Raw genomic sequence first — 17,626 nt, forward strand, 5'->3', positions numbered from 1 at the left:
CTCTCGCAGGGTGGCCTGAGCTGGCTTTGAGCCCTCTGCCTTTTTGACATGGCTCTGAGAATTGCATTTAGCACATAGGGACCCTTGTATGTCTGGCCTGGGTTGTTCCATTGACAAAGCTACCGTCAAAGCTGCCTTAAAGCAATGAAGGAGAGAGTTGAGGACTCAGATTTGCAAACTCTTGAGACATCTCAGGGTCACAGGTACCAGGAAAGGTTCCTAATGGGCCTGGATGGAGAGCCAAGTGGGCCTGGTGTGCAGCAAGACTCCTGTGTGACCATGTAACTGGTGCACAACACAAACTGTGTTCAAGTCCCGTACTGTTAGTGCTTTGCTCCTCTTTCCTTTGAAATTGCTTTGTTGCTTCCGAAGTTACTAAGTCTTTCCTTTCTTTCCTTCCCATCTCCATGTATTTCCCGTGCTTCCAGGCTGGCCAGAATGGATATCTCACCGACAGCAGGTCAGTACTGTTCAGCAGACACTATCTGTAGCTCTGGCTTTCTCTACAGAGGACTGCATGACTCTATAATGATGCTTTTTTCTGGTGTAAACTGACAGAACCTCCAAAGAAGCCTTTTCTCCTAGTTCTCACAAACGGAGGCAGATTTTTAGGTATCTCTCTGTGACTTACTCTGTACCTTGTCCTGCTGAGGAAGTTTGCCCCATGCATGGCTGCTTGTGAAGTTTCTGACCCTGTCTTTTTGCAACATCCATTTCTTGAGTTCTGTTTTTTGCTGAGCCATCGGTGCAAATGGAGGGGGGGAGAAGGTGGGAATGGCAGGGAAGAGTGGGAAGCCAGAGGATTTCAGCAGTTTTAAACCATTCTGCCTCTTCTCTCCCAAGAAACCCCCTGCCCTTACAGGGATCAGCATCCAGATAGGTGGGGTTGTTCCTAATCCCCGATTATAAAGGGTGGATTACTTAGTGGTGGCAATGAAGTGTCTCAGGCTTCCATTTCAATCAGAGTACGCTGCAGAGGGCACTGGGAGCATTTTCTTATGAAGTAGTTTTCCTGTGGATGAAAAGGCTGGAAGGATGGAGTTAGTGACAAGTCACCTTGCTGCAGGAGGCTGCTGAAAGGAGGAGGATAAAGGATAGCATGAAAATCAAAGCCTTCATGCCTGCTGCCCTCTCGTTTCGTAGACAAAGCTCTAGAGGGGAAGCATCTCTCTGTGTATGACAGGAGGCAACCCCAAGCACAACTGCAGGCTGGGGGAAACTGGATGGAGCAGCCCTACAGAGAAGGACTTGGGGGTGTTGGGTGAAGAGAAGCTCCCCAGGACCCGGTTTCAGTGTGCACTTGGGCCCAGAACCCCTCCATGTGCTGGGCTGCACCCCCAGAGCGTGAGCAGCAGCTCAGGGAGGGGATACCCCCCTCTGCTGAGCTCTGGGGTGACGTTAGAGCAGTTCCCAGTGCCTAAAGGGGCAACAAGAAACCTGGACAGGGGCTTTTGGGCCATGGCAGGGGTTGGAACTGGGTGAGCTTTAAAGTCCCTTTCAACCCAAGTCATTCTGTGATCTAAGTGAGTGTAGGAACAGCTTTGCTTCTCTCAATCTGTCGTATGGCTCCGGCTCTTTTGAGGGATGCTGTTGTGGAAAATCAAATGTCCTCAGCACAGTTCCAGGCGCTGTGTCCTGGAGTCCACACATGGGAGTGGTGCTCATAGAATCATAGAACAGTGATGGTTGCTGATGTGATTACAGCTTTAGGAGCCAGGGTTGTACTAGGAGCTTTTCTGACTTGTCCCTAAAGAGCTTGCTTAACCTGCTGTCTTTGTTTTGTGGTTTGCATAGCGGAGAGAGGGAGGATGTGTGGCCTTTGGACCATTTTGAGCTCTGGACAGACATAGACAAGCTCTTCAGGAGGAGGAGGTGATGTCAGTGTGAACTCCAGAGGCTTACCACCCTCAAAACCCAGCAGTCAGAGTAATACATCTTGGGCCGGGCGTATGGAACAATACATCCTTCACGTGCTGAAGCCCAGATGTGTTTGCAGAGAGCTCTCTGCTGGTGGGCACACTTGGAAACAGGCTGTAGTAAAGCAGAGGGAGAGAAAGGCATGGCTGAAGCTGCTGGGGCAGTGCCCTTGGAAGGCAAGAGTGTGACAGCATGCCTGGAGTAGCAGGAGTAGGAAAAGCAGGAGTCTGTCTGCATAGTCCAGTTCCTTTACCTCTTTAGGGATATAACCATTGTTCAGGCTTCCCAGGGGTTGTGTTTGCTTTGGCTCTCCCATGCTCCCAGTAGCCTAGGACATCACTTCAGAAGTTTCTTCCAAGCCTGCCTTTTCCCCTTCACAACTGTGTGGAGCTGCTGCCGGGCTCAGCCTGCAGCCCTATGGGAGCATCTCCTCTGGCGCTGCCTTCTCCGTTCCTCCTTGGCAAAGACCTGGGAGCCCATTCCTGTGCTTGTGATCCTTAGCTGGAAGCCAGGCTCACTGCTTAGGATGTGGTGCTGGTCCCGTAAAGTAGCAAGATCTGGGGCTAAGGGAGGGTGATCAAGTGAGAGCACGGCTCTGGGTGTAGCAACATCCCAACACGTAGGTGTTCCAGCTGAGCAGAAAGACTCACCAGGGCTGGTGTGGAAAGTGGACTCAATCAGCTTCATCTCAAGGCCTCTGTTAAATGCTCCCTGTTGTGAGACAGGGAGGGCTTTAGCAAGGGATCATGCTCTTGACTCTCCTGGCATCTCTTCCAGGTGGGGATCTGGCTAGGGAAAAGGGCCAAGAGCCAGCTCTCAACACACACCAAGGACCATCAGCAGCGCCTGGCTCTTCTTAGTGCATGCCCAAGGAAGCTGTGCCCCGGGCGTGTGTCTGCTGTCAGATCCCTGTGCAAAGTGCTTATGTGCTGTGTCCCAGCCAGCTGCTGCTGGGGCTCCCCCCGCAGTGTGGCAGCACTGCTGCAGGTCCTGCTGCTGCCCCTTGCCCTGGGACATGCGGTCTAATTCCTTCCATCTCTGCAGGGGCAACCGGGACAGTTTGAGCCGGGCCTCGGGCAGCCGCCAGAGCAGCACCGAGAGCGAGATAAAGTCACTGGAACCTCGGCCGTGGAGCAGCACAGACTCCGATGGCTCCATCCGCAACCTGCGACCACCCGTTACCAAAGCCAGCAGCTTCAGTGGCATCTCCATCCTGACACGGGGGGACAGCATCGGGAGCAGCAAAGGCAGCACTGCCAGCAGGACGTCCCGGGCAGGTACTGTACTGTTCATGGTCTTCGGGCTGGGGAACTGGGGCTCGTGGTGCTTTGGGCATGGGACATGGTTGGCATCATCTGAATGCATCCAGTACCTGGACAGGGATATGCTGGTTGCCTCGTCTGCTTTTTCATTACCCCCTGTTAGATCTTCCTTCCCTTTAGCACAGTTCCCCGAGACAAAGGACACTGGTTAGTCCCATACCCTGGTGTCGTGGTTTAAACCAATCCACACAGGTCGTCCACTCAGCCCGCCCCCAACCCTCCCCACTCCCGGAGGGATGGGGAGGAGAATCAGGAGAATGTAACTCCCATGGGTAGAGATAAGAACAGCCCAGTAACTAAGGTATAACACAAACCACTGCTGCTACTGCCAATGATAATATTGATAAGAGAAAATAACAAGAGAATACGATACCACCGCCGAACGAGTTCGACACCCCCGAAGAGAGGGAGACTGTGCCCTTCTGGGTAACTCCCAGTTACCTCCCTGGGCATGCCGTGCTGTGGTATGGAATACCTCTTTGGCTAGCTTGGGTCAGGTGTCCTGTCTCTGCTCCCTCCTGGCCTCCCCTCGTCCCCAGCAGAGCATGAGACTCACAGAGTCCTTGGCCAGAATAAACATCACTTAGCAACAATTAAAAACAATCGGTGTTATCAGCTCTGTTCCCAGGCTGGAAGTCAAAACACAGCGCTTGCACCAGTTACTAAGAAGGAGCAAAACGGCTCCTGGTAAACCCAGGACACCTGGAGCTGTTGTTTTCTCTCCCCTGCTGTGCTACAAGTTCTGCTCTCCAGAATCCCTCACAGGCCTAAGGAGCCTTTAGTTAGGGTGAACCATCTGGCCCTTTTCCTTGCTTTCCAACAAAGGAGGGCTAGGGAGTGTGTCACCAATTAGTCTGTCTCATCAGGCACACAGTCTGTCATCAAACGACGACTGCATTAAGTGGTATCTGCCTACAACGTTCACTCCAAATGATTCACTATACTCCTGAGAATGTAGTGGCAAGGGTTTGGAACTGGATGAGCTCTAAGGTCCCTTCCAACACAAACCAGTCTATGAGTCGATGGTTTTAACGGTGCAGTGCTAAGTGAGGAGCCACGTTGGTTACCTTCGCTGTGCAGTATCAGCAACATCCAGGAATTTTCACTTGGGAGCAAGGGGGAAAAACCAAGCACCACCTTTGGTATCCTCATTTATTGTGTGAGGGAGGAAGGGCTGAGGACTATGGGGCTCTTTTCCCATCTCAGCATTTAGCCCTTGGGCAACTGTCAGAAGCTGTTTCCCTCTTTGCACCATGCGGCTGCTGATACAGACATCCTTAGCAGAATGCCTGAAGATGAGCTGTTGCAATGCAGTAGATCAGAGGCAGAATTCATTAAATAGCAGCTACTGGGCATCAAGCAATAGTTTCACAGCCCTTTTATTTCTGAAAGTGAGACTGAAATAAGGAGGAGAGCATTTCCCAGCTGGGTGCCCTGCAGCATCTATTGCACTCCTTCCAAACCACTTTTCCTCCCATGGGAAGGAATTGCTTCCAGCCTTCCATCTCCTAGACTTGTACTCAAAAGATGTGCGTGTGCTGGATCTGTGAAGCTATAAAATAGGATTCTCTGTTCAGGGCAAGCACTTGAACAGGTCATGACAATGTAGTTAGTGTCTGAGCCACAGAACTGAGCTGTGACTGGGAACAGCTCAGCTTCTCCCCACCAACTGGTTTAGGGTACTGAGCTGACGGGAGTGTACCTGATAGCATCCCATGCTGTCATCTCTGCCTCGTGCTGAGCTGGAGAGCCCTGCATCAGACAGGGGCTGCTGTTAATATCAGGTTCCTCTGCCCAGTGGAAGGCCTGAGGCATATAGCAACTACCTGAGACCTGTTGGTGGGGACTGCTGTGTCCCCATGTGGAATGTGGGTGCTAAGTTGGGGTCAGGGAAGAGCGCACGCTCTTGGGAATAGCAGCTGTACAAGTCATGGTTGTAGTGTGGAACAGTGATTGCGTCCTGGTCACATTCCCTGTGTGGAGCAGGGGGAGGAGCTGTGACCAGCTGTGGACCTGTACAGACATGATGAGAGAGGTGCCATAACCTGGAGTGCTGAAGGTGTCAGCACCTTGGTTTGCTGTGAAGAGAGGCAAACTGACTTAGCCTGCAGCCTGCTCACCCTGTCCCCTGTGGCAGCTACCATGTGGACAGCAGAGACTCTAAGCTGGCTGCCGTGCAGGAGGTAGTGACAGGATCTACCCCCCCATCAACAAACCCATGTTTTTCTCTCTCAGGTACCAACCCTGCCATGCCTTTCTCTGTTCAAGGTCTGGTACTAGGTGCCCCTGAAGCATGCAGCCAATCCCCCTCTTCACAGCCCAGCCGTGGCCTCCTACCCTGCACAGCCCAACAGCCTCAACCACAGGCACCCCAGCAGCCACCACCACAGCCCCAGGGACTTCCACCTGCAGCCCAGCAGCAGCCAGCCATGAGCAACCACATGATATCCCAGGTGAGTTGCTGCACAGCATCCAGGGACTCCATAAGCTCCTTGGGCACCCAGCGGGGAGGTAGAAACACAGCCAGGGTGCTCTGGATTCACACTTGCCCAGTGGGGTTTGGGTATCTTCACACTTGCTGCCTCTTAGGGAGTGACGGTTCCTCCATGCTGTGAGGCCTTGCTGTGCCTGTGGATGATGCTATGTGACAGCTTGCCAGCCTCTTCTGTATCTGCTCAGGCCAGCAGCTTTCCTGGCAAGGGATCTATAGCCTTTTGCTGAGTGGTGGGGTTATGGTCTGGAACCAGTTGCCATCCTGGTGAGGGACTGTCACAAACAGTAGCTGGGTTTGAGCTTCCGCAGTGGTCACCTCATGTCCTGGGAGGAGGCAGACCTGGAGCTGTACCTGGGTCTGGTATTCTCCAGACCCTCCCTGAGTTAAACCCAAGTGACATTACACAACCTGCAGGGCTAATCCTGAGGATGGAGCCCTTGTTCCTGCATACTTTGTTCTGTTCCTGAGGCTCGTCTGAGGTTTGAACACCCAGCAAGCTTCTGGAGCTCATACAGGGTCACTGCATCTTGCTGAGGTTTTGCTTTGTATCTTTTACTGTTTTGGCTGTTCCAGTAGTGCAGGAACAAACATTCCTGTGTTTGGGTGTCAGTGAAAGATGTGAAAACACACTGTCCCCCTGGTGCACCTGCAAGCTCAGTGCTCAAAGCATAGTATGGGGTACTTGAGTTAGGTGTCATCAACAGGCATCAGCCTTCGCAGCTCCACAAAGCAAGGGGTGGGGATGTGTGTCCTCACACAGAGATGACTGCTGCCCTGGTCTGTTCTCCTTGCTTTCCAACCCTCTGCAATGCCCCCCTCTGTGTTTGCAGTTGGCTCACTTGACTAACCTTGTTCCTTCTTTCTCTCCTTCCTTCTGTCCTTCCTTCCCCCCCCTTTTCCCACTCTTCTCCCTTCTCTGCTGGTCATAGCCGGTCCCAGCACTGCAGCCTGTTCAGTATTCTCCAAGCTCCTGCCCCCAAGTCCTCTTGCCAGTCTCTCCACCCCAGCAGTACAACTTGGTATAAACCCCATTTCCTCTTCTGCACTCTCTCTGTTGTACCCATGTGCTGTATTTTGTGTTGTGTGAGCTTCTGCTAACCAGGTACATTGTGGACACTGCACCCAGTGGGTTTGGGATTCATGGATGCTCTGTGCCACCATGGAATCAAGGTGGTGGGATGCCTGAGGCTGTGCGACCCACCAGGGCCAGGCATTGCTGAGCATGGAAAGAGCCTGGGCGAGACCAAGTGCCAAAGCTCCATCAGAAGTGATGCTTGTGCCCAGCACTGGGGTCCAAGGACCGTGGCTGCCCTGTGGTCTCAGTCAACTTGTGTTACCTCTTTTGGGAATGGCACACCCTGGGCTGGGGCCACCCTTGCATGTGTGGGGCCCTGCTTGTCACCAGTGCCTGCTGAGCATGCAGCCCTGCAAGCAGCATGCATGCCTTTACCCCCCCCATCCTGCAGAGTGCTCTTGGTGTGTGGCTCATTTCTGGGGACCTCTCTTGGGTGAGCTCCTCCACACAGAGTAGGGAGAAGGGGTCTGCAGAGCTATGTCCTCCGTGCTGTTGTCCTACATGCTGTCCTCCTCCATCCTTCCCACTTCTCCCCAATGCAGGCCGATGAACTCAGCAACCCCTTTGGGCAGATCAGCCTCAGCCGACAGGGCTCTACGGAAGCACCGGATCCTTCCTCGGCGATGTTCCAGTCATCCCTCATCTCCCAGCATCCTCAGCAGACAGGATTCATCATGGCAGCCCCTGGGCAGCCCATTCCCACCTCCAACTACTCCGCCTCAGGGCACACGGCCCCCACACAGCAGGTGCTGCAGCCCCAGGGCTACATTCAGCCTCCCCAGCAAGTAAGAGCACCCGCAAGCCCAAAGGGGATGTGCATCTCTATGAGGCGAGGGGCTGCAGGGGAGCAGCTCCTTGAGAGTGGGTCTCTGCTTCTGCTGCTTATTTGCAATGGGTCAGCACACAGGGCTCCAAGCTTGGGGTCAGCACACAGCGGGGTGATCTCTGCCTTTTTGTCCCTCTGGGGCACTTCCCTGGGGAACCCCCCTTTGACTGTTCCTGGCTCATAGGTTTGGTGACCAATTCAGGGCTGACACCTCTAAGCTCTCTTTGGGGTCCTGCAGGGCATTATAACCTCTTAGACTGGTCCCCCTGGGTGTGAAGAGTTGTACCTACTGTGCTTTTGCACTGCTGGGCTGGGAAAGGCTTGAATGTGGAGGCTGGGAGGAGCAGGAAGGGGCTGATTACCTGAGGAGCTATCACTTGGTTGGTTTCATTCAGCAGAAAGTGAGAGAGCAAACTGGTCCTGGGGAGCCAGCCCTCTTGGTCCCATCCCTCTTGTGTTCTCACCACTGTGTTTTCTTGGTTCTGATAGATTCAGGTTTCTTACTACCCTCCTGGGCAGTACCCCAACTCCAGCCAGCAATACCGATCTCTCAGTCACCCAGTGGCCTACAGCTCCCAGCGCACTCAGCAGCTCCCTCAGCAGTCCCAGCAGCCTGGTAAGCAGGGGAGAAATGGGCCTAAGGGGGATGGTTTCCTTATCTGCAACTCTTGTTGGCTCTTCAGGATCTCCCATGCACAGCCTAGGGCCAGGCTGTGCAAAGGGAAGCTGAAAGTTGGCCTGGCTGCAAAGGCTCTTCTTCTAGTTCTTTCCCTCCCTCTTGGTGTGTAGCATGCACTGAGGTGCCCCAAGGTGGATTTAAAGCCAGGAGCTTCCTTAAGGTCTTTTCACACCTGCCATAAGGGAAGCCCTTTTCCCACTTCTTAGCAAGAGATGGGGCAAAGCAGGATTTGAGCACCTCATCTGCCAAGTCTCAAGCTGTCTCCTGTGGCCAGCTGGGAAGCTCTTCCATTTAAACCCTGTTCTGATAGGTTTACAGCCAATGATGTCCAACCAGCAGCAAACGTACCACGGTGTGATGGGAGTGCAGCAGGCACAGCCCCCTGGGCTCCTCAACAGCCAGAGGAACAGCATGGGTGGCCAGATGCAGAGTATGATGGGAGTGCAGCAGGCGCAGCCCCCTGGCCTCCTCAGCAGCCAGAGGAGCAATATGGGGAGCCAGATGCAAGGTCTGATGGTCCAGTACACTCCACTGCCTTCGTACCAGGTAGGCTTCAGTTGCTCTCCAGTGAGGAGCTCTTGGGAAGGGGGCTGTGTGGGAAGCACCCTCATCCTGTGCCTGCGTGGTGGAGCCAAAGGTGGAGACTTACCTTGAGAAGATGCTTGTCTGCATCTGAATCTATGTGGGACATGCCTTGAGGATGTCCCACATGCCTCGAGGACTGAGTCCCAGTCAGTCCCTTTGCCATCGTGCTTGCAGAAGAACTGGGAGGTGCTGCTTTTGCCTGGGCAAGGTTGCTGTGGGCTGCAGTAGCCACCCATCCAGCATCTTTTCTACCTTGTATGGGTCTCCTTGGTGTCTCTTTGGGGCCAGTTCTCCTTGCTTCTGCTCCATGTTACCTGTCATTACATAGTGCTGCTTCTTTCCTCCCTGCGAAGGTTCCCATGGCCAATGAGTCCCAGAGTGTGGTCCAGCAGCCCTTCCAGCAGCCAGTGCTTGTACCAGCCAGCCAGTCTGTGCAAGGGGGCATTCAGACTGGGGGGGTGCCCATCTACTACAGCGTCATCCCAACTGCCCAGCAGAATGGCACCAGGTAAAGCTTCTGTATCTCTGACCTGCCTTGGGGAGAAAGCAATCCTGCTGGCCCAGGGAAAGGGCACAGCATCCTGCTCCTGCAGCTCAGGGAGGTCCCTGGGTATCACAGATGCTGGTCACCTCTTGAGCTTGCCCAGTCCTAGCTCCCAGTACCTCACCAGAGCACTCTCTGCTTCACAGCCCTTCGGTGGGGTTCCTTCAGCCGCCTGGCTCTGAACAGTACCAGATGCCACAGTCCCCATCACCCTGCAGCCCGCCACAGATGCAGCAGCAGTATTCAGGTAAGTGTGGTCACTGGCAGCACTGGCACTGATTCTGCACAAAGTGGATCAGGTTTTGTAGGGGCTGCAGTGAACAGAGCTGTCCTGTAGGGACAGGCCAAGGGGAATGGCTTTAACCTGCCAGAGGGGAGACTGAGATGAGCTCTTAGGCAGAAGCTCTTCCCTGGGAGGGTGCTGAGGCACTGGCACAGGGTGCCCAGAGAAGCTGTGGCTGCCCCATCCGTGGCAGTGCTCAAGGCCAGGTTGGACACAGGCACTTGGAGCAAGCTGCTCCAGTGGAAGGGGTCCCTGTCCGTGGCAGGGGTTGGAGCTGGATGAGCTTTAAGGTCCCTTCCAACACAAACCAGTCTGTGGTTCTGTGAAGTCTGACAGCTTCTGTGCAATGCAATGGGTTTCCTTAGTCTTCCCCATCCCACGGCCCACTGGGAATTTCCAGATCGTGGCACAGCAGCTGATGCTGGCCTGGCATCTCCTTGCCATGTGGGCAGGGTAGGAGTAGGCAAAGGGAGCTGCTATGGGCTGTGGACCCCATCTGCTGGCAGCGTGGCTCAGTGTCACCAGGACAGCGCATGGGACCCCAGGGAGCAGTGGATGAGAGGAACTGGGGTTCCAGCGTTACATCCCAGGCTGGCTGGGGCCTGGTGGGTTGATGCAAGGCTTGGGCTCCAGGCTGGGTGCCTCTTGTTCTGCAGTGAACAGGAGCTGCAGTGCACAGAGCCTGGGCAGTAGCGGTGCTGTCATCTCTCCTTAGGGGTGTCTCCATCAGGCCCTGGCGTGGTTGTGATGCAGCTGAATGTTCCCAATGGCCCCCAGGCCCCCCAGAATCCCCCTGTGGTGCAGTGGAGCCACTGTAAGTACTACAGCCTGGACCAGCGGGGGCAGAAGCCAGGAGACCTGTACAACCCAGACACCAGTGCTCAGGTATTGAGAGGACTGGGAGGAAGGCAGCTCCTGTTGTGGGAGCAGCCTGGCGGGACAGAGGACCCCAGCATCCGTGCCGTCTGGATGGGCTGGGAGATGGGGGTGGGATCACCCCATGGTGGTGAGGCAGGAGAGGGACCCGTTACAGGCGCTCTCTAATGCTCTCCCTCCCCCAGGCCAGCACCCAACTGAACAGCCCCATCACGTCCCCAACACAATCCCCAACACCATCGCCTGTCACCAACCTCAACAGTGTCTGCACGGGGCTGAGCCCCCTCCCTGTCCTCACACAGTTCCCCCGGCCCATGGGCCCAACACAAGGTAAGGGGACAGCACAGGGCTGGGGCTTTCCTGGGGTTCCTTTAGACTCCCCACACACACATTTGCTTCCCTTTTGCAGGTGATGGGCGCTACTCATTGCTGGGCCAGCCGCTGCAGTATAACCTGTCTATCTGTCCCCCGCCGCTGCTCCACAACCAGCCCAACTACAATGCACACCAGGTAAAACCAGGCCAAAGCTGCACCCAGCCACCCTTTCATGGGCCTGGGAGCAGAACAAGACCACCCTCTCCCTGCCCTGTGCTTGGGCACCCCTCGGTTAGGTATTGCCTACCCCATGCCATCCATCCAATATTGCTGCCATTGTCCATGGATTGCCCTAGAGCCTGGTGCTGCTCCCAGCTTTACCCAGAAGCAGTGTCAGCCCCAGGTCCTTTGAGTGTCCTGGGAGCGTGGCTGTGCCTTGATCTCCTCTCACCCAAGCATGGTGTCACCTCAGAGGTGCTGAGGATGCAAGCTTCATCCTGGTGTCTTCATCCCCCTTCGCAGTGATGGCCTGGTTGAGTTTGGCCTCCCCAGGATGCTCTGTAGGGTCACAGTGTTTCCTCGGGTGACACTCGGCTGGCTTTATTCTTTCAGGGGCAGACTGGAATGAAACATGGAAACCGGAGCAAGAGACAAGCCCTCAAGTCAGCATCCACTGACCTTGGGACAAGCGATGTAGGCAAGTGACCCTCTTCAAACAGTTCACCCTGTACCCACTGAGCAGTCCCCACTGCACAGCGTAGCTGGCATTGGCAGAGACTCCAGATGCCATCTCTGCCCCCAACCAGCACAGGGGGGATGCAGTCTTCACTGGTTCTATGGGGGCTTAAGGCTTGTCCCCTGTGTCACCTCCACGTCACCACCACCACCAGCAGCTGGTTGCAGGGAGCCCTTTAAGAGCTGTCCCTCTCCCTGCGGCTGGCATGTTCATTACATGCCACGTTAATATTAGCAAAGAATCCATTCAGCCAGCCCTCTGCTAAGCCCAAAAGCCAAGGCTGGAGCCAAGAGGCAGCAGAAGTGTTTGGGTACCACAGAGTGGAGGCAAAGAAGTGGGCATGACACAGGGGGATCTGTCTGTGGGCTGAGCACCATGAGCAGTGTCACACTCAGGATCCACACCACTCCTCCATGGGTGCCTTTCTCCCTTCCAGGGGTAGAGGGCAGGAGAGGTGGATTGGCTCCCAATCCTGGTACCCAAGGGTTAGGGTGGGAAGCTGGAGCAGAGCGCCCTGACTGGAAAGCCATGCCCAGGCAGAGGGAGCAAAGAGGACATGGTGTTGCTGGAGCAAATGGGAAGCAACAGCCTCCTCTTGAAGCATGCGGGGATCGGGATGCGGGCATCAAAAGAGTCAGGATGCAGGAAGCAGGAAGGTGGGGGCAGCTTAGTACAGTAGCAGTGACTTGGGTGGGGAGCCCCCCCAACCACCACGTGCCGTCTCCCCACTGCAGTGCTGGGCCGAGTGCTGGAGGTGACAGACCTGCCCGAGGGCATCACGCGGACAGAGGCCGACAAGCTCTTCACTCAGCTCGCCATGGCCGGTGCCAAAATCCAGTGGCTCAAAGAGACTCAGGGGCGCCGCGGAGATGGAGGTGGCGGGGACGACACCGGCACTCCGGAGAACGGCAGGCACAGTGACCTCGCTGCCTTATACACCATCGTGGCCGTGTTCCCCAGCCCGCTGGCTGCCCAAAACGCCTCCCTCCGCCTCAACAACTCCCTCAGCCGCTTCAAGCTGCGTGTGGCCAAAAAGAACTACGACTTGCGGGTGCTGGAGCGTGCCAGCTCGCAGTAGGGCTCGCGCACAGGCACACAGAGCACACTGGACTTGCAGGCACTTCCCTCTGCCTTCTCTTTTTCCTTCCTGCCCTTCCTTCCTCTTGCCCTCCTTCATGGATATATTTATATGGACAGAATTAAGAGATGAGAAATTGATTTTTTTTTTTAATTATTATTATTAATTATTATTATTATTATTTTTGGAGTGATGCCCCTGCCCGCCCACCTTCCCCTGTGTATGTTGTTTTGTTAAGCACTGTGTTGAACCGCACATACAGGTGTTGAATTGGTATGTTCACTGCACATTTTATTTAATCTGATTATTATTTGGGGGTGGGGGGGTGGGGATTTTTTTGTTTTGTTTTATTTTATTTGGGGGGGGGGTTGTTTTTAAATAAAAAAACAACAAAAGGAAAACTTGTCCATCACTTTAACGCTGCTTTCCCATTCTCTGCCAGTACCAGTGCTAGGGGCTGCCTCTTTGGGAGGCAGGAGGATGCTGCACCCAGCACTTTGACCGGGGGCTGGTCATCCCTGTAAGATACTCACAGCCCTGTGCAGTGCAGGAAGGGGGGCACAGGGCGTGCCCTGCCAGGAAGCAACATCTTCCTCCTGATGACAGGGAAGCAGCCCCGGAGCTGGTAGGTGCAGGCATCGCTGCATCCTCCTGCCCTGCAGGTGCCACCATCCTCACCACAGCACTGCATGCAGCAATGGAGCCTCCTGCAGCACTCCGGGGGCTTCCAGCAGAAGCGAGCATGGATGGAGAGGTAAGAGCTGCCTGGCCAGGGTCGTGGGTCCAGCCCCACACTTGGTGCTAAGGCACAACCTGGCAGGGACACAGGTCCGGGGGCAGCCATCAGAGACCCCACTGCTGCTGCTCTTCCCCTTTTCCCCTCCCGGCTGCAGGGGCCTCCAGCGCCAGAGCAAACAGGAGCTGAAGGCTCTGGGGCCCTTGGCGTGCCCCGGCGCTGCTGCCAGGGGGTGGGTGGCCTCTGGCACGCCCAGCAACCCACTAACGCAAATAGCCAGTGCCTCCTCTGGCCCCGCTCCCCTCCGCCCCACACATGGGCTCCAATTTCCCGGCGTCAGCCTCCGGCAGCGCTCAGCTGTCGGCTCCCCTCTGCCCTGTCACTCCTGCACCGCACAGCACCGGAGCGGCTGCCCCCTCCCTGCACCGGCACCGAGGGCTGGGGGCTCCGTGCCTGCCGAGGCCCCACCATCGGCCGCCCATCGAGGGGCTCTTCATCACAGGGCGAGAGCTCCAAGCGCAGTGTAAGTGGGATTGATTCCCTCTGCAGTGACCCCTCGTCGTGGCCACTGACACCCCCCCCCCCTCCTTTTGCCCCCCTCCTTATCGATGCCAGACCCCAGGGCTCTGCCTCTGCAGCACCCCTTTGCCCCAGGGCTCTTTGGTCCCCATTGCTCTTTCCCTGATGGTTGGTTTCCTTGGGGGCATGGGGGGGCCTTGTGTTGGGTATCAGCAAGAGTAGTGATGTCTGGATAGAGGGACCATGGGGATGCTTGAATCAAAGGCGAGACTGGGCCTGTTTGGGGGATGCAGGAGCAAATCCTGCCCTCATGGTAGCACAGGGAGAAGAAAGCAGGGCTGCGTGGTGATGCCAAGCAGCACCACAGGCGTGTGCCTGTGGGGGGGCCCAGAGTAGCACTGTTTGCAGTTTAATCTTGAGGTGGAGATGTCTGGACACGTGCAGGTAGCCCAGGGTCTGGCTCACAGCACTTGGCACCGCATCCATAGAGCAAGCAGCAGCCCAGTCTCCAGCCTGCGCAGGATGGGCCCTTGCTGGGCATGATGGTGCTGGGGCAGAGGGAGGCAGCAGCTCTGAAGATGCTTCTCACCCAGCAAGGTCTGGGCTGCTCCTGCCTTTCAATGGGAGTAGCCCCAGCCAATGTGATGTCTCCTTTTTGCCCATAGCATGACAGAGAAGGAAGTGCCGGAGCCACCAGCTTCACCTGCTTCAGGTGGGAAACCCAAAAGCCGGGTAAGTGGGTACCCACAGGGCAGCTTGGGTGGGTGGGGAAGGCACCTTCCAAGCATCAGCTGTGCCTTGGCCCCAGGAGGCTTTGTGGGACCAGGGATGCCCGGTGGGCTCCTGATCCAGCAGGAAACTGAGTGTCGTTTCCCAGCTTGGCTCTTCCCATATCCACATCATGCTCAGGAGTCACGGTTTCTCCTTTAGTGGGAGAAGTGTCCCCGTCCTCACAGTTTCTGCCTCAGGATACCCGGGGTCTCTTCTCACTGGGGATGAAGGAGGCTCTAGGTCAGGGCGAAGGGGCCGGGAGCCAGGCACTGGGTTCTCTGCCTGCCGGCCTCACCCCACACGCCTGCCCTGTGCATCCATCCTCTCCTGCCCTGCAGCTACAGAAGCTGAAGCAGCTTTTCCAGCAAAAACCCAAGGAGGAGGCACCACCAGAGCCGCAGCCCAATGGGGAGCTGGTCAGCCCCTCAGGGGGACCCATCTTCTACATCTATGATGATGAGGAAGAGGAGGAAGAAGAGGAACCCGAGCCGCCTCCTGAGCCCCAGATACTCGTCAATGACAAACCCCACAAGTTCAAAGATCATTACTTCAAAAAGCCCAAGTTCTGTGATGTTTGTGCCCGCATGATTGTCCGTGAGTGCTGAGGGGTGCTGGGGGCCAAGGCTGGCGAGGGCTCCAGCCCAGCCGTCCCTGCAGCTGCAGTGTCACATTGCCTCTTGTTTCCACCCCTCCACCCCCCCCCTTTACACTGTCAGTCAACAACAAGTTTGGCCTGAGGTGCAAGAACTGCAAAACCAACATCCACCACCACTGCCAGACCTATGTGGAGATGCAGCGCTGCTTCGGCAAGATCGTGAGTGCTGCCCCTCGCAGTGCCATGCTCTGGTGCTTCTTGGCTCTTGGGGTGCTCCCCTCCATGCCCCTGTGCTCTCCATCCCCTCAGCTGGTGTGTGGGCAGGGATTGATGCTCTAACCCTCACCCCTGCAGCCCCCGGGCTTCCGCCGGGCGTACAGCTCACCCCTGTACAGTGACCAGCTCTGCATCAAGGACCAGCTCTGTAAGTTGGGTGCTGGGTGTCTCCATCGCCCCGTGCGCGGCAGCCGGACCCCTCTCACCATCCCTTGCGCCCCTGCAGCAGCCGACAGGAGCGACCCCGTGTTCGAGACCCTGCGGACGGGCGTCATCATGGCCAACAAGGAGCGCAAGAAAGGGCAGGATGACAAGAAAAACGTGAGTGAGCACCCCATGGCCACCCCTCCTCCCTGCCCGCCCCACACCCCCTGATGGGTCTCTGCCTTGCAGCCTTTGGCTGCTATGATGGATGAGGAACCAGAGGCCACGAAGACACAAGGAGGCAAAACAGAGGGCGGTGAGTGCTGTGGCATCGGAGCGCTGAGCTATGAGCACGGGGCAGGGAGGGACCCTCATGGGGAGGCTCACTTGGGTGGGTTTTGCCCTATAGGAAGTGGGGGTCTTCAGTTCAGCGGCTTCCTGTTGTTGACCTGGAGATCCTTGGGATGGTCCCAGGCTGGGAGGCAGCACCAGGAGAGAGGTAACCCCTCATCCTCCTCTTTCCAGGCACCTCTGAAGGGAACAAGAAGACTGAGAAGAGCCCAACAGACGACAAGGTACCATCACCCTCACGCTATGGAGCAGCATGGGGAAAGGCTCTTCAGGGATCTCCTTGGGGCTTTCAGCAGCTCTGGGGCACCGACCCCCTTTTCCTCCTCCCATAGAGCAAGAAGCTACAGCCAGGGACGCGCGGTGGCTTCCCCCAGTCTCACTATTTCGTGGCAATTTATCGCTTCAAAGCCCTGGAGAAAGATGACCTGGATTTCCCGTAAGTAACCAGCAATGTAGTGAGCACAGGGGTGAAGAGGGGAGCAACAAGTGGCCAGGGAGGGGGTCCCTGCACCCCCTCATTCTGAACCCATCCTTCCCTTCGTAGGCCCGGGGAGAAGATCACAGTGGTCGATGACTCCAATGAGGAGTGGTGGAGGGTAAGGCTGGGGTCCTCCAGGCAGAGAGGGGAGAGATGCAGCGCTTAAAGCACATCGCATGGCTGTGTCCTCTCGCCACCGCGCACCGTGCAGGCTGGTTGTTGAGGGGGTCACACAGGCTGGCTCCAACCCGCACCTTGCACCCAGCCACTGACTCCTTCCAGGGGAAGATTGGGGAGAAAGTTGGATATTTCCCTCCAAACTTCATCATCCGGGTGCGGGCGGGCGAGCGGGTGCACAAGGTGACGCGCTCCTTCGTGGGCAACAGGGAGATCGGGCAGATCACGCTCAAGAAGGATCAGGTGAGACAGGAGCCCCTTGGTCCTCGCTGCTCACACCCTGGGGGGGGTGCTCTATGGGGTGTCACCATCACCCCCTTTGCCTCCAGATCGTGGTGCAGAAGGGGGAGGAGGTAAACGGTTACGTCAAAGTCTACACCGGCCGCAAAGTGGGGCTCTTCCCCGTGGACTTCCTGCAGGAGATCTGAGCGGGACAGCACTCGGGGCACCCCCTCCGGCCAGAGGGATGGAGCTGCTGGAGCGGGATGGGAATGGGGACGGGAGGCAGCCCCATCGCTCCGTGGGGACCATGGCAGGAGCGGGCTGCGGGGGGGGAGGGAGGGGAGCTCTGGTCCGTTGAAGACACTGGGTTCAAGGAGGGGGCCCCCCGTTCCTGAGGCGGTGCGTGCCGGGCGGGGGGCTCTGGGCTGTGTACCCCTGTATTGTCAATACACGTCTGCTCCTCCCCGCCCTCGCCCCGGTTTCCGTTCCTGGGGGCCGGGACCCCCCCCGCGCGTCCCCCCGGGGCCGCATCCCCCGTTCCCGAGCGCTGGCGCCGGGCCCTGCGGGGCCCGAATAGGGGCTGCGGGGCGACAGGTGCCGGGACCGGGACGAGTCCTTGGAGCGCGC

The 17,626-nt window shown here is 56.6% G+C and overlaps 2 protein-coding genes across 11 annotated transcripts in view; both read left to right on the plus strand.

Moving 5' to 3' along the window:
• Positions 1 to 13,015, plus strand: part of R3HDM2 (R3H domain containing 2) — a 40,347-nt gene extending 27,332 nt beyond the window's left edge. For 5 of the 10 annotated variants that reach the window (XM_065659762.1, XM_065659764.1, XM_065659767.1 and 2 more), the window contains 14 exons: positions 429 to 460; positions 2,962 to 3,194; positions 5,475 to 5,692; positions 6,663 to 6,752; positions 7,351 to 7,593; positions 8,124 to 8,250; positions 8,624 to 8,859; positions 9,252 to 9,406; positions 9,589 to 9,689; positions 10,441 to 10,610; positions 10,787 to 10,931; positions 11,011 to 11,111; positions 11,529 to 11,613; positions 12,387 to 13,015. In XM_065659762.1, the coding sequence (XP_065515834.1) occupies positions 429 to 460; positions 2,962 to 3,194; positions 5,475 to 5,692; positions 6,663 to 6,752; positions 7,351 to 7,593; positions 8,124 to 8,250; positions 8,624 to 8,859; positions 9,252 to 9,406; positions 9,589 to 9,689; positions 10,441 to 10,610; positions 10,787 to 10,931; positions 11,011 to 11,111; positions 11,529 to 11,613; positions 12,387 to 12,730 (2,280 nt within the window). In that variant the 3' untranslated portion in view covers positions 12,731 to 13,015. The remainder of the gene's footprint in view (positions 1 to 428; positions 461 to 2,961; positions 3,195 to 5,474; positions 5,693 to 6,662; positions 6,753 to 7,350; positions 7,594 to 8,123; positions 8,251 to 8,623; positions 8,860 to 9,251; positions 9,407 to 9,588; positions 9,690 to 10,440; positions 10,611 to 10,786; positions 10,932 to 11,010; positions 11,112 to 11,528; positions 11,614 to 12,386) is intronic. The other 5 variants (XM_065659765.1, XM_065659770.1, XM_065659769.1 and 2 more) reach the window with 3 other exon arrangements.
• Positions 13,016 to 14,813: 1,798 nt separating this feature from the next.
• STAC3 (SH3 and cysteine rich domain 3) lies at positions 14,814 to 17,295 on the plus strand. Its single transcript, XM_065659563.1, has 10 exons — positions 14,814 to 15,350; positions 15,473 to 15,570; positions 15,706 to 15,775; positions 15,854 to 15,948; positions 16,021 to 16,087; positions 16,297 to 16,346; positions 16,455 to 16,558; positions 16,667 to 16,718; positions 16,883 to 17,020; positions 17,107 to 17,295. Exons 1-10 carry the CDS (start codon positions 14,981 to 14,983, stop codon positions 17,203 to 17,205), a joined length of 1,143 nt encoding a protein of 380 aa, XP_065515635.1. The 5' UTR covers positions 14,814 to 14,980; the 3' UTR covers positions 17,206 to 17,295.
• The last annotated feature ends 331 nt before the right edge of the window (positions 17,296 to 17,626 follow it).

The sequence above is a fragment of the Lathamus discolor genome, chromosome 23 (assembly GCF_037157495.1).
Source record: "Lathamus discolor isolate bLatDis1 chromosome 23, bLatDis1.hap1, whole genome shotgun sequence".
In the NCBI taxonomy this organism is placed as follows: Eukaryota; Metazoa; Chordata; class Aves; order Psittaciformes; family Psittacidae; genus Lathamus; species Lathamus discolor.

Bases quoted from the DNA above. Each gene is read 5' to 3' on its own strand.
- STAC3 (XM_065659563.1), top strand. From the start codon at position 14,981: ATGAAGGAGGCTCTAGGTCAGGGCGAAGGGGCCGGGAGCCAGGCACTG. The intron at 15,571-15,705 runs GTGAGTGCTGCC...TCACCCCTGCAG, and splicing joins AGCGCTGCTTCGGCAAGATC to CCCCCGGGCTTCCGCCGGGC. The intron at 16,719-16,882 runs GTAAGGCTGGGG...GACTCCTTCCAG, and splicing joins CCAATGAGGAGTGGTGGAGG to GGGAAGATTGGGGAGAAAGT.